Source organism: Microtus oregoni, unplaced genomic scaffold, assembly GCF_018167655.1.
Source record: "Microtus oregoni isolate MIOR12 unplaced genomic scaffold, Mior012 000049F_ref0000343, whole genome shotgun sequence".
NCBI lineage: Eukaryota > Metazoa > Chordata > Mammalia > Rodentia > Cricetidae > Microtus > Microtus oregoni.
Genome location: NW_024543223.1, coordinates 5,681,352 through 5,696,394, shown reverse-complemented (window position 1 = coordinate 5,696,394; position 15,043 = coordinate 5,681,352). Strand labels below are relative to the sequence as shown.

At 51.3% G+C, this 15,043-nt stretch overlaps 1 protein-coding gene across 19 annotated transcripts in view; it reads right to left on the bottom strand.

Moving 5' to 3' along the window:
• Nucleotides 1-15,043, bottom strand: part of Ablim2 (actin binding LIM protein family member 2) — a 122,110-nt gene that overhangs the window by 18,328 nt on the left and 88,739 nt on the right. For 18 of the 19 annotated variants that reach the window (XM_041636191.1, XM_041636192.1, XM_041636210.1 and 15 more), the window contains 2 exons: nt 7,424-7,476; nt 6,700-6,838 (listed from right to left, as the gene is read on the bottom strand). In XM_041636191.1, coding sequence (XP_041492125.1) covers nt 6,700-6,838; nt 7,424-7,476 — 192 coding nt within the window. Of the gene's footprint in view, nt 1-6,699; nt 6,839-7,423; nt 7,477-8,323; nt 8,493-15,043 lie in introns of those variants that run through there. The other variant, XM_041636206.1, reaches the window with a different exon arrangement.

Here is a 15,043-nt window from a genome sequence, read left to right as displayed (position 1 = left end):
AGGCCACATGTGTCTCCCACCTCCCTAACAACTGCCTTAGACAGGGCTGAGCAATTTTTAAAAATCATTTCAGTTTTAATTATGTGTATGTGGGTGGGAGGGGGGAAAGGGTATGAGCATGTTCAGTGCTGGTACCCATGGGTCAGAAGAGGAGGTCAGAGGCCCTGGAGATGGAGTTATGGGTATTTGTGGGTTGCTCAGTGTGGGTCCTGGCACCTGAGCTCTGCCCCCTGCAAGAGAGCAACGCTCTTACTGAGCATCTCTCCAGCCCTGGTCATACTTTTCCCATTAAGTTGGAAAGATGGGGGTGAAGAGATGGTGCAGGGTTTGATTCCCAGCACCCCATGGTGGCTCCCAACCCTTTTCTGGCCTTTGTGGGCACTGTGTGCACATTAGTGCACAGACGTACATACAGGGAAAACATCCATACACATAAAGCAATTTTTTTAAAGAAAGAAACTTGAGAAGGGGATTGGTGGCCGTGCCACCCCACCCTCTATGCCTAGACTTTTTCTCTTTCTGAGCTTTTGAGCCCGTGCATCTGTCATCTTCTTTCTGGAGAAGGCCCCTTAGTCTCTCTTTAAGGTAACAACTTCTCTCAGCTTTCCCCCACCTGAGAAGGTCCCTGTGCCTTCCATCCCGAAGTACATTCCCACTGAATGTAGAACTCACAGGCCTCCCGTTGGCACAGGAAGACACGCCACTCACTTCAGGTCCCCGTTGTTTCCACATGGAGTCAGCTGCCACCAACTAAAGCTTCCTGTAGATGACATCGCTCTCCTCGCTGTGGACTTTCAAGATTTTTTTTTCTAAACCTTAGTGTTCAGAAGTTTAGAAGAACGTCTTGGTATGGACTTTTCTGATTGATCTTCTCTGGGGTTCACTTGGTCACATGACCTTGCCAGTCACATGACTTCTGCCAAGTCTGCCATGTTTTCAGCCATTGTCGCTTTTAATGTTTCTAACACATTCTTTTTTTTTGTTTGTTTGTTTGTTTTTGTTTTTGTTTTTCGAGATAGGGTTTCTCTGTAGCTTTGGTGCCTGTCCCGGAACTAGCTCTTGTAGACCAGGCTGGCCTAGAACTCCCAGAGATCTGCCTGCCTCTGCCTCCTGAGTGCTGGGATTAAAGGCATGCGCCACCACCGCCCGGCTTCTAACCCATTCTTTCTCCCCTTCAGGGAATTCACAGACACGAGCACTATTTCCAAGATCCCTGGTGCTTGCTTTCCTTCTCTCCGTTGTCCATACCAGAACGAAGATCCTGATGCCCACTGTGGGAATCAGTTATTCTGTCCCTGTACCCACACAACAGGTTTTTCATTATTTTACTTTTCAGTTCAATGCCAATTCCCAGTTGAATCCTTTTTGAAGTAATTTGTGTTTCTTCCATGAGATCTTTTCTCTATTCCAATTTTGACACAGCTGCTGACTGGAGCATCTCTATGACTGATGTCGTAGAATCCCTGTCAGATGATGTCAACACCAGTTCTCACCAGTGTTCTGGTCTGGGGACTCTTTCTCATTCCAATACTAACGCCACGGTTCTGGGTGCTGCAAATCATCTTTTGATTGAATCCTGGATATTCAGTTGCTGTGACAGGAGGTGGGATCTTGGGTAGTCTTACATTTTGGCACACCATGGTTCTGTTGGGTCCAGTGCGCGGGGACAGGCACTCAGACTGATTCCCATGATCATTGTTTTTCAGAGTGATTCATACACTACTCCATTCTTCTCGACTTGCCTGGGCTTGCTGGTGCCCACCACGATCACTGATAGAGCTCCCTGTCTGTTTGCCCCACCAGCTGGGAGGCAGAAGATGCTAGTGATAAACTCTGGACCTCCTCCCTGCAGGCTCCATCCCCATCCCATGACACTGCAGGGGTTGCCAGCCTCCTCCTCCTTCCCATCCTGTGGCTGCTTGCTCTGCTATAGTCCCCTTCTTTCAGGTATACTTAGCAGCGAAAGCTAGACAGGTGTGTCTACCACAGGTGTTCCTGTCGTCTGAGTTGCTATCTAGGTCTTGTCACATTCAATCTCTCTGAGGGAGGGATTGGCTAGTGTGTGATTTTTAAAGGTCCCAGAGTCCCATGTACAACAGATGTATTTAAAATCCCTTCACACATTCAGAGTGCCATCTCCATGCTCAAGGGCCTCTATGCCTTGGACACAAGGGAACTGAGGCCTAGGCAGATCAAATGACCTGTATAAAGATCAAATGACCCTTGTAGACCTTCTAGAGACCTGCATATCTGATATGGTCAGAAGCCTTCAAGAGTGTGTAACCAAATGTGGATATGACTGAGAAGTGGCTGTGCACAAGAAGGGACAGTTACAGAGGACAGAGGACCCCCAATGAATTCCCGCGGTGTGCTCGTGATCCTAGGTTATATCAGGCCCTTTAGGCACTGGACACCCTGCTAACTCCTGGGCTAGGCCCAGGCTTAGCCTAACCACGTACTCCTACACCAGCTCTCAGGCCCCCCACAGCCACTCTAAAGCATGCCGCTGACTGTTCTTGAAGCTGGCTCTGTTCCTGGCTCTGTCCTCCTCCAGAGTGGCTCACAAGAGGTCAGGAAACCACTGAAGACTCAAGACATAACTGAGAACACACACCGGGTGTGTTCCCGGTGCAGTGGGAACTCACAACACCGGAGAACATTCTTCTGACAACTGACCAGCAAGCCACAGCAGGCCACCATGCCTTTGTTGGGGTTCAGTACATGACTGCCATTGCCTGCTCTGTGCAGGGTAGCTCCTCTCAGCTCTGGACAGCAGCACTCAATGGCCCTGAGCACGTGCAATTTAGGCTGTAGAAGCAGACGCTGGTGGAAAAGGCTTGAGCTGGCAGCTGCAGGCTCGCTGCAGCCTGGCATGTGAGTCTGAGTGTTCCACCTGGACGTCCTCATAGGACTGCATGCCCAGGTGCCAGCCCCTCATCCTGCAGGTCTCCAGATCATTCTTGTTGTTACATATAAGGAAATTTCATACCATGGAGGCTTGCCAGGGACCCAAGGTCACTCAAGTGTGCCTTGCTAGGGCTCTACCTGCTGGGCCCAGATACAGGTTCAGGGTTCTGTGTCCATTCCTCTTGGGGTTTCCTGGACGTATTAGTTGCCTTCAGTTCTTTCCTGAAAGCCATGCCTGCTCCCATCTTGTGTCTGGCTAGTCCCTCTCACACTATACCATTGTGTCTGTCTTCCTAGAGCTCTGCAGAAGTCAATCTCCAAACCTTCACATATTCTATGCATTGCCCAGATACCTCGCTAATGCAGATGCTGGCAGCCATCACCTTCCATCCATCTAGGTCCTAGCTCAAGGGAGAAAGCTAAAGTCCTCTGGGGCTGTCATTGCACAGAGTGGGGTGGGGGCTGGTAGCAATGACATGGTCATATGGCCCACAGGACAGGAGGCCTTTTCTGTTTCAGGCCCTGCTCTGGTTCCGCACCTAGAACAGGGCTGGGACATAGAAAGTATTCAAGGTCTGTGTGCTCCGTGCCTGGACTATTCCTGCCCATCTGGACCCTGATTTGGCACTGGAAATGCCAAAGATCTTCCAGTTTTGATATCTGTGGACTCTGCCACCTAGGGGTGTCAGCCACAGCTCTACCACCAGGCGCTTGGCCTTCCCCCTCAGTACTCCAAAGAGACTGACAGGTCATAAGGAGCCTGCTCTGCATATCACAGGCAAGGGAATTCGGGGGCAGCTCTGCGGGGGGGTCAAAGGGACAGAGAAAGTCTGGCCCACCCTCCCTTCCTCCCTCCCTCCTTCCCTTCCTTCCTTCCTTCTGAGAAGAAGAGAGTCACAGAAACCTGTCCTGTAGCTGGCTGCTGCTGACTGGTTGAGAGGGAGAACAGTGAGCTAAGAAGCAGAGACTGGAACATTTCATCATTCCACGCTCTACAGGGGCCTCATGTTGGAGGGCACAGAGGTGACGGTAACGGTGAAGGCACAGGCCAGTCTGGGGTGAAGTGGCCTCTGCTGAGGTCTTCCCTGTACTTCCTGGATGCTAAGTCAAAGAGACTCATTTGTCTCCAAGCCCCAAGGCCACCCCGAACCCACTCCTCCTACCTTCCTCTCAACTTGGTGATGTAAAAGAAGGGTTTACTCTCTGGAAACTTTGGGGCCTTGCTAGGGACCACAGAAACCCTCTGGCAGTGTCTTCTACAGCCCAGGTACTTGAATTAAACCACTATCATGCCTGTGTCTGTGTGTGCACATTTGTATTCACATCTGTGTGTAAGAGACCACAAAAGAGAGGATAGGACAAGAAAGGTCATGAATGTGGGACCCAGAGGACATGTGTCCACAGGGTACAAGCTATGGAGGAGACTGGGGGCTTAGAGTCTCTCTGTAAGGCCTTCAATCCCTCTTCTTATGAGAAAAGCCAACCTTGTCCCCCTTTGTGCAGACACATGACATTAATGAGCACTTGCAGAGAGCCAGGAAGTTCCCGCATAGGATACAGAAGGAATGCAAGCACATCTCTAATAAAACACATGCCCGTTGATAGGGCAGTAGAGCCTGGCAGAGAACTGCTGCCCTGTGGGACTGTACAGCACCGCTGGGATGGAGATAAAGGCACAGGTGCAATGCTGGACCCTGTGGGCTTCCTGCTCAAGAAATCTGAAGTCAGGACATCAGGGGGACGCAGAGGCAGGAGGATATAGCCATGGCTGTTGGCACATAACAGGTGGCATGGGACCAAGCACAGGTGGCTAGGTTCCCACAGGCCAGGTGTCCACATAACACCTACTTCCTGTCCACACCATTCGTGTTGGCTTGCTGCAGGGATTCAGCAGAGGAATGGGATGGCAGGCAAGTCCTTGTCACTGTGGGAGTGACCAGTGAAGACACCTGGAACAGCTTGCCTCACAGAGACAACCCCACTCAAAAGTGCCCGGGATGAACACTCTCATTCTGGCATCTGCAGATGAGAAAGTACTACATGGGGTGGAGGGCACATGCACAGGCCGCACAGCATAGTGAGAGCAGAAGCAGGATCCTGAGAGGATCTGTAGCTGGGCTTCTTCCCACATTGCATCCCTGCTCCCTCAGTCTGAGTCACAGGCAGTCCATACATTCCAGTGGGAACTGCTGAGGGCACAGGCTGGCCAACACGGGGAGAGTCTGGGCGAGGTCATGGGAATAGAACAGGGCACTTCCCTAACAGAGCAAAGACCAGAAACTGAAAAGCACCATCCTGAAATACCAACATAAATTTTTGGCCCCCAGCTAATGTCTAAATGCCAAGACACCACATGGGGCAGTGAGAGCTAAGGGCAGCCCTATGCCCTGCTCTGTGGAGGGGCCTCCACTACTCAAGTACCACAAAGCATTTGTGCGCAGCCACAGGAGGACAGCATCTGGGGCAGGGACTCTTGGGACAGAGGGCTAAGGGAGGGTATGTGGCCACTCCAGTAGGCCCAGGCAGGCACGTGGGATCTCCACCCTCCTCTCATCATGCCTTCAGCTAGCTCTTCCCCTAAAAGAACCTACAGGAGGACCCAGACCTATGGGACCCTCCCATGTTCACATCAGCCTGTGTGAACAGTCTGAGATCCTAAGGGACCTCATCTGCTTACACAGGCCGCACACGGAACAACAGTCCCATTGCCCATTAGTCACAGTGTCTGACTGGCTGCATCTCCACTCCTCTCTCTGCTGCAGGGCACCTCCGGTATGCAGTGGTCAGAGAGTGCCATCCATGGTCAGGAGGGAAGGTGGGTGGGGACAGCCCGATTGTTCACTGATGGCCAGCCAAAGCCCTCTTGCACGCCCAGGGCCTAATGAGTCAGCATCACTGCTCTGGTCTCTCTCACAATCAGTCATCAGAGAGCCCAGATTACACTCAGAGTTGGTGCCACCATGACGCCAGGTGCTTGTTCCGCTTTTTCACACCACGGAGATTCTCATGATCTCCATTTCCAACCCTAGCCACAGAAAACAAGCCACCCCCACCCCTACTCACACCCCCCCCCCCCCCCCCCGCCCAGCGCCCCACTCAGCAGATACCAGAGACTGCTTCTGGGAGAACCTGAGTCTGCCTGCAATCCTGTGCTGGCTCTGTCTGCCTGTGACCTACAGCATCTCCAGTGAACAATGCAATGGGCAATTACTCCATTCTTGAGAATCACCCCCAAGCCAGACTTCACAACACCCCCAAGGCTTGCTGTTGCCTGAGATGTCAGGCCATATCTCCTAGAATCTCCAAGTGCCTTGCTCAGGATGTCATAGGGACCAGGACAGTGCCTTGTACCAGTTCCAGGTCTGAACTCGCCCCCTGACCATGACCACACCAGCCCCCACCCACCCAGGGAAAGAGGCTCTGAGTGCTGTTCTCTTTGCTTTCTTGCCAGCTCGGAGAAAGCCACGAGGGGGCACTGTGAGCACACTAGTTAGCTGCGTCACTGCAGAGGTGGTGGGTGAGGCCAGGGCTCAGATCTTTCTTTAGCTGGTTTGATTCACATTTGATCGCTCTTTGGCTGATTTTGGTTTTAATTTTTATTTTTGAGACAGAGTCCCCCTATGCAACTCAGACCGGTCTCAAACTCACAGAAATCCTTCTGCCCCATTCTAGGATTACGTGCTTTCTCTTGATATTAGTGTTTTCAGGGAGGAAAGCTGATGAGATTTGGGGGCCCACTCAGTAGGGGCCCTTGGCTGGCAGTGTCCAGTGCACATCAGAGGAGCCACTCACGTGAGTAGAGGCTGTCCCCAGGCATCCTCGGCAGAGGCTCCCGCTCAGCCCCGCTGCTGAGGGACAGAGATTGGCTGTCCAGGTCTGGAGAATTTGTTCTGGTGTCTGCATCCCCTTTGAGGAGCAGCCAGGTAGTCTTCTGCAGAGGAACAGAAGGTTATGGGAACACTGAAGTCATCTGCCATGGTGAACATACCTCACCAGAACCTTCTAGTAGCTTCTGTACATCTGCCTCACAAGCTGATCCCCGCTGCTTTTAATAACAGCCTTGCTATTAAGGGTGTCTCGTTCATACACTCTGCAAGTTCGTCAAGCAGCTGGAGAAATGGCCAAATGCTGCCCACAGCCTGCTGCTGTGATGCCCCTGCCCTCACATCCTCTCTAGCCGTTTTCACAGCATGACCACATCAAAGAAGTATATCAGTAAGGTCTCCTACCTTCTACTCTCTGGCCGTTTATAAAAAGCACCCACCAAGCTGTTCTAGAACCTCATGTCAAATACGCCAGAGTGTCCTGGGTTTGTTTCTCCTCAGTCCCACAGCCATGACCTGGCTGCACGGCAGAGCCAGGACACTAGTAGAGAGTGTGCTCATATTGAGTGCAGGAGGAGGCGGGTAGGGGCTCCCACCCTGGGCCTCCCAGGACCCCAGGGGCAGAGGTAGAGGACTGGAGCTCCAGCCAGAGGGGCCGTCCCACCCTGCAGGAGCGTGGCCCACCGCATTACCTTCCTGCTGTCCTGATCAAAAGTGCTGTCCTCCACCTCCAATCGCCTGGTGGCTGGAAGGGAAAAAATCCGTTTGTAAAGGCAGCTCACCATGTTTGTCCTGGGGGCCCTGCTTTACATCATGCTCCAAAGTCAAAGAAAACCAAGGAAAAGGACAACAGAATGAACGCCTTTCTCAGACCAGGATGCACTTGAGCTACCTCCTCAGGGACAGGGCCCAGAAGGTGGGAGTGTCCCGAGCAAAGTGACACCTCTTCGCAGTTCCAGCCACACCTCCAACCAGGAGAAATGGAGTCACATTTTCAGAAGAAGTCACATTTTCACTTGGATTTGATAAGTATACCTTTTGACCTTGTGAGGGAGACCCTGAAGGGACAGAGGTCTCAGTCTCAGAGCCCTTGGCGCCAGCCACAGCTGCGTGCTTCTTGGGTATCACCGCTTCTTTCTCAACATGAACTCTTCAAAACTGGAATTTGGCCCATCTCACAGATGGTGAGACTGAGGTTCAGGGAGGTGACTTGCTCTGAGGTCATGAGCCAGCACAGGTTGAGGGGAGGGGGCTGAGAGTGACATGAACTCAGATAGTCAAAGTCCGAAGTCTCCCCCTGCCTGTTCCACTGAGCTACCTTCTGCCTGCCCAGCCCTGAACTCTGCCACTGGGAGAAGTCCACAAGAAACAGCCAAGAACACCAGTACACCTGGAGATGAGCCCACTTGGAGCAAGAGTTCACACCCTCATGACAGCCAAGAGGTTCTGGGCAGCATTCTGTCATCCCACTGGGCTGACCCTTTCCCAGGAGTAAACAGAGAAACCATGCAAGGCATGCTGGTATGTTCCAGGACCTGCCAAAACCTACCCCAACCCTGTGCACACAGCAGTGGCTGGAAGCCCAGGGGGTCCTCCCCAGCTAGGGCTCAGCTCAGGGAGGAGAGCAGGCGGGCTTCTTACCTGCAGCCTGCGGTGGGCTCAGCCCTGCCCGTCTCTTGGAGCGCCCTGCCTCCTGCACCACCAAGGACAAAACTGACACCAGGTCAGAGAGCTTGGACATTGGGGACTGGGCTACAGGACCTTGACAAGATAGGGCCAAAATTGTAAACTGAGTACTTCCATCCTAGACATCAGGACTCTGTGTCTCCCCGCCCCGCGCTGCCTGTCTCTTCCAGGGAGAGACCTTTTTTGGGGGGTGAAAACAAACCCTCTGCTTTTTCCACATACAGGAGCGAATTAACCACAGACCTGCTGGGGAGGTTACATAGAGGGACGCAGAGGGGTGAGCAGCATGACTCCTGTGACTTGATGGCTGTCACCGATCGTGGCTAACACACCAGCACTGACTCTCAGCAGCTGGCCAAGGGCACAGGGACAAACAAGCTGTGGCCACTCCAAGAACTGATTTTTATGCCCCCACCATCTGTGCCAGAGACTCCAGGCGAGGGGCTCTTCAGGGTGTGAGATCCCACCCCAGTAACCCAGGCCGTGGGCTTTCAAGATTCCATATAGCCACGGGTAACACACTAGCCAACACGCTACAGCGTGGTGCTACGCAGGGCTCCAGAATGCTCCTCCACTTGCTGAGAATGTTGTGTGGAGACTTGACAAGGGTCCTTTGTAAACACCACAAGCTGCGACAGATGTGTAGTGTGTCGGGCCAGAGCCAAATCCACCAAGTATTTTGCACTGTCTGTAGGTTGCTTCTATAACAACTCAGAGCCTCAGTTTCCTGATCTGTAAAATGGGAAAATGCCACTCTACCTTCTCCAATTCACAAGAATCAGGTGAGATGGTGTCTGAGAATACAAAGGCTGGTTTACAGCTTTGCAAGGCTAGGACTAGGCCAGAGGTCAACCCTGAAGGTAATCTGAAGGCAGCTCTTCCCTCCTTCCTCCTCTAATCCAGTTAAATCTGAACACTCTCATGTGATACACATGTGTCCCTCTGGCTGCCCATCTGTTCACTTCTGTCTACTCTCTTATCCTTCCACCCACCTGCTCACCTACCTACCCACCCAGACACTAACCCATGCTTCTGCTCGCGTATCTATACCTATCCACTAAGGCAGCCATCAGTTATCCAATTTATCCATCCATCCATCCATCCATCCATTCATCCATCCATTCATCCATCCTCCACTAAGCTATGTATGTATGTATGTATCTATCTATCTATCATCTATCTATTCATCTATCATCTATCTATCTATCATCTAACTATTCATCTATCATCAATACCCACCAAGCATCCTCCATCCATCCACCATGCACTAATCTACCCACCTATTTATGAATCCATCTCCCACACACCCATCCACTAAGCCATGCACCTACAACTATCTTCTATCCATCATGCATCCACTATCCAGCTCCCCCATCCCTGTATCCACAGCTCTCCAGTTATTCACCCCCACTCACCCATGCATACCCCTCTTTGTCTTCTTCTCCATTTCTTTGTTCACTGATGCATACATTCATCCACGCTGCCCTGACCTTATTATATCGGGCCTCTGTCACCTAGTCCTTCAGCCTCACCCCTGCGCCTGCCCTGTCCTGAGCATGAACACAAAACAGACATGATGTTTTTCAGCTTCAGCTGACTGACTTCATTCTCCCTGCAAGGTGTAGACATTATAGGGACTTGCCTTCGCTCACAGGACCTGCACACAAATCTGCCTCTCCACTGAGCAACCCATAGGAGATGCTCAAGGTCACAGCACATCTGATGTGCCTGGGGCCTCCTGGAGTGTCTTAAACACTGACCTCCAACACAACAGGGGACGCAGAAAGCGGATGGATGCACACAGCCCAGAGCTTCCATGGAAGCCACGCAGCTTGCCTTTGGTGGCACCTACACTTCTATAGCTCTGGCTTCCAGGGGGCCATTGACTGTGCTCAGAGGCAGTCTGTGGCCATCAGACAGTCTCAGCTCTGGTCTCTCCTGAAACTCTGTCTGCCATCAGTACAGAGCCATCCCTCTCAAGCTCAGTGAGTGTCTACACACACGTTGATAGCTGGGCCCTAGTCACACCTGGTTGGTACTATCACTAGTAGGTGGTGTTTCTGTACACATGGGGAGGGGAAGGGAGGGGAGAGGCTCTGGGGCTTGGTGTCTCTCCTCAGGTCTCAGGGTTCCAGAAGGGAGGTCTTGCTTCTCTACTCAGGTCCAGACTGGGTTTCTGAGAACGAGACCCATGAGCAAGACTTCTCTTACCTTGCCCAACACATATCAAGCATCAACCTGTACAGTTTACATTGCTTTGGAATTATATTAGAGAGAATGACCGTGTTCACATGTGTGTGCATGTGTGTGTGTGTGTGTGTGTGTATGCATGCACACACACTGGGAGCAACTCTACAGATTTTCAGCTTCGTAGGGCAAGGATGTACTTGATCATATGATCTCAGGGCAATTTTATGGACTCTGCTTCACAGGGCAGGCTATGTTTCTCCATCCCTATGGTTCCAGCACTGAAGTAGAGCCAGACACATAGTGGATGCTCAAAAACCACGCCTTAGATAAATTAGTGAAAGCTTCTGGCATCCCTAGGCACTGGGCTTCTTTCTATGAAGTTGAGGGAATGGCATCTGTGTGCTGACTGCTACCAGAACTGACAGTAGCATCAGAGGAAGAGCTACAGAGCTGGCAACTCTACCTGCTGGCTTCTCTCTCACCCAGTGTCCCTCTTCCAGAGAAAGAGGCTGATCGTGTCCCCCAGACCACACAGAGGAGCTTCTCTGAGGCCCACAGGCCTGTGTCAAAGTGCTCTCTGGAATGACTGATTTCCTACACTCCTGTCCCATGTCCCTCAAGAACTTCTGCTAGGCATGCCCCACTGGGTACCAGATTTCTAATGCTCTTTATGGGCACAGAGCTACCTGATACCTGGTCTTTCATCATATCTCAGAAGACAACCCCAAACCAATGTGAGACTCAATCTTCCAGGGAAGAAACCCCAGAAAGTCACAGCAAGCCCTTATTCCCATCTTCAACCAGGGACCAAAGAACTGGGAACAGACGGGTACTACTCGGATGGTGACCCTGAGAACATGGGTGGCCAGGTCCCCTCCCCCACTCACTCATGTCTGTCCCAGGCTCATAATTGCTTAGAAATCAAATGTGAACCCGGTGAAATAGCAGTTCCATCCTGGACCTGGACAGCCAAACTGTCTAGGAAGTCTTTGAGGAAGAACCATTTGTCTTAGACAGTCGTAATGGTCACTGTACACTGTCAACCTCTGAGGACCCAGAATCACCTTGGAAGTGAACCTCCAGCCTCATCTACAAGGAATCGCTAGCTTCGGGGTATTCCCTTTGGGGAAGGAAGGGTGGTGTTGATTACGTTAACTGAGCGGGAAGACCCACACTAAACGTGGGTGACCATTCTCTTAGCTGTGTAGGAAAGAGGAGTCTAGCTAACACTGTCCTTCAACACGCTCTGCTTCCTGGTGGTGCCCGTGCTGTGACTAGGTGCTTCCCGCCACTGTGACCTCTCTACTGCGAGGAGTGGCACTCCTGAACCAGGAGCTGGAAAGAACCCCTCTTACTTTCATTGCTTTTGTCAGGCTATCTTATCACAGCAGCAGGAAAACAAACTCAACAGTCTAAAAGCAGATGTCTTCTTTCCTCCGAGAGACCGCCTCTGGAGAGCCCCTTCTGTCAAGCAGCTCTGCCATTTTCAGAAACTGCCTGAAAGCTCTGAGGCACAAGCCTAATTCCATTTCTGAGGAAATGAACCCTGAGGAAAGAAGCATTTCTCTTTGCTAAGTAGCTGGATGTGAACGGCTGTATTTTCACCCATAACTGCCTCCCCAAGGTGACAAGGTTGGATGTTGTACCTGTATGCAGGCATGTGTATATGTATGCAGCTGTGTGAATGCAGGTATATGTGTGCACACAGGTGTGCATGTGTGTGTAGGTGAGTTTTCATGTGAGTGTGTATAAGTGTGTGTGTACAGGCATGTGTGAATACAGGCATATGTGTGCACACAGGTATGTATGTGTGTGCAGGCAAGTGTGCATGCAAGTGTATGTGTGTGCACACACATGTGCAGGTATGTGTGTTTGCAGGCATGAGATTCCACTTTCACATGGCAACACAAGCAGTCCACAGCTTCTCTTGAGCTGCAGACCATCCTGAAGCTTCTGACTCAAGCAGCTGCCAAGACCCTGTGCCTCCTCCTGCCTGACAGGCACTACAAGCTGATCCTTGCGATGCCTGGTGGTATGGGGGGGGGCTCCTTATCTTTTGCCCCTGCTTACTCCATTTTTATCACTTCCTACTTTCTTTCATCTCTTCTCTTCCTTTTTAAAGCCAGTAAACACTAAGCAAGTAAAACTTAACTCTTATAGAAATACAGTCAGTTCCCAAAATGCCAAAAAAAAAAAAAAAAAAAAAAAAGACAACTGCAGCTGATTGGGTCAGAAGTCAGCTGCACAGTCATGAGTGCTTCATGGACTCAAAAGCATCTTGCCTTCCACCCCAAGTGTCACCTCCACCCAGTGGGCACAGAGGCCCAGCTATCCTCATGGCTCTCAGAGCAGGACTGAGACTCTGGCATCAGAGAACACTACTATAACCAGCAGTGACCATGTCCAGTGACTTCAGAGTTGTACACTGTGAGCCAGTGCATCTGGGGGAAAGGCTTGGCTGCTTGCAACATGTTAAATATAGGATCTTAAGCTAATGGAACAGTCTTGTGATTCACTGTCATCTTGCAGGGGGTGTTTCAAGCTGGAGTGAGGATTAAAATACCGCTGCTCATGCCTAGATCAGGCTCCAGAGCTCCTCAGGGAAGGCTTGTGGTCAAGTTGCCTTGATGGAGCAAGCACTTGGAGGGGGTAGAACGGTGAGCAATCATGCTCACGCGCGCACACACACACACGTACACACACACATACACAGGTAGGCATGCACAGGGCATGCATCCAATGTCCTACCTGTAATCAGGGGTGGGGAGGCCTTATGAATACCAATGATCTCAGTGCATGAACTGGAAACCAAAGGCACCCCTGCACATCTGTATTTCCCAGGGGTCTTTAAGGAGCTTCATACTGCTAAAGCTCTCTAGTCACTTGCAGTTTGCACAGCTCACTGCATTCTGCATGAGTTTGCATTGCCGAATGCCTGGCCAAGGTGGTGCATGCCAAGATCTGCTTCTTTACAAAATCAGCGTACAGAATCCTGGACTTGGGTAACTAACTGTGTGGTTCCTTCACCCTGGAGTGGCCTGCAGACAGTGTCTTACGTCTAGACTACAAGGCTGGTGCCTGGGAACTGGGAACCTGATCTCCCCCAGGGGCTCAGGTAAAAGATTTGAACCCTAACACTCTGACTCAGTCTGACCCTATCAGACACAGTTGGTCAATTACGTAAAGTGACTTTCTAAGGCAAGGTGCCAAGGCCAGCTCTGCCTGGACCATGGGTATTAACCACACAGTCTTAGTGCCTAGTGGTGGTGCAGAGGTAGCAATGGTTAATCAAGGCCCATAAACCAATCTTTTTCCCTGGGCTCTGGGTGGTACAGAACCCATGGTCCTCCTCCAAGGCTGTCCAGCATAGTGCTGCAGGGGTCACCTAATGGGTGTTCCTTTCTTTGGTTGGACCTTTTTCCCCGCTTTTAAGACTAGAGTTCTCTTCTTGGTAAACGGTGTCATAGTCTAACTGTCTCCACCCATCTCTTGGGGAGATATGTGCTCTCTGCTCAGATTCTGGAAACCAGGGCTTCAGTTTCCCTCTGTGAGGAGGAAAGACATAGCACAGGGCCTCTCTCCACACTGAGGAATAAAACCCAACACAGTAGGCCTCCAATAAGCTGGCTACCGCTTGTTAGTATGGGAAAGGGGTGCTTTCCTTGGCCATATCTGAAAAAGAACTGTCCATGCGGGAATCTCTCTTCCCTTGCATTTTAGTGATGACATAACAGTCCCCATGCTGTGCGGAGCCCTTTACAGTTTAGAACTGTCTCTACCCTCATGGTTCTGTGAGCAACTCATACCCAACACCATACGGATGAAGGGGCAAAGGGGCAGGAATGGTGGTGAGGAGGTGGAGGACACAGTGGGAAAGGAGTCTAGTTTGCAGATGAGGAAACTGAGGCTCATGGTGTTGAGGTGACCTGCCCCGCTCACCCAGAAATGCCAGTTCTCACTCTTCTAGAGTCCTGCTCCAAGGCCCAAGCAATCTTTTCCTTGCACTTCTGTCCCAGGTATGTTCATGTGGAGAAGATGTGGGGGTCAGAGGGATAGAGACACCCTTGCTACCAACCATCTCTAGCTCCTACACAATGCAAGGAACCCTATCAGCTGAGGGCAAGGCATCCTCTTCTGTCACAGATATTCCCAAAAGATGGGGCCTAAAGCCTCCCTAAATTGCAGCTGGTTCCAAGTCACTATTTTTCAAAGATCAGGCCTGAGTCAGGGCATGGGTGAGAAGCCCCCCAGTTCCTCACCATCTTAACTGGTAGCATCAAAAACACAAAATAAAGGTTCTTAGTTCTAGCAGCTGCACCCCAGCCCCAGGTGCCATGCATTAGCCTCTCCACATGTCTCCTCTTCTGTGAAAAGCGACCTCCCAGGCCCCTACTAGTGAGCGTGCATTTAACGTTCATCCAGCAGGGCCTCCCCAA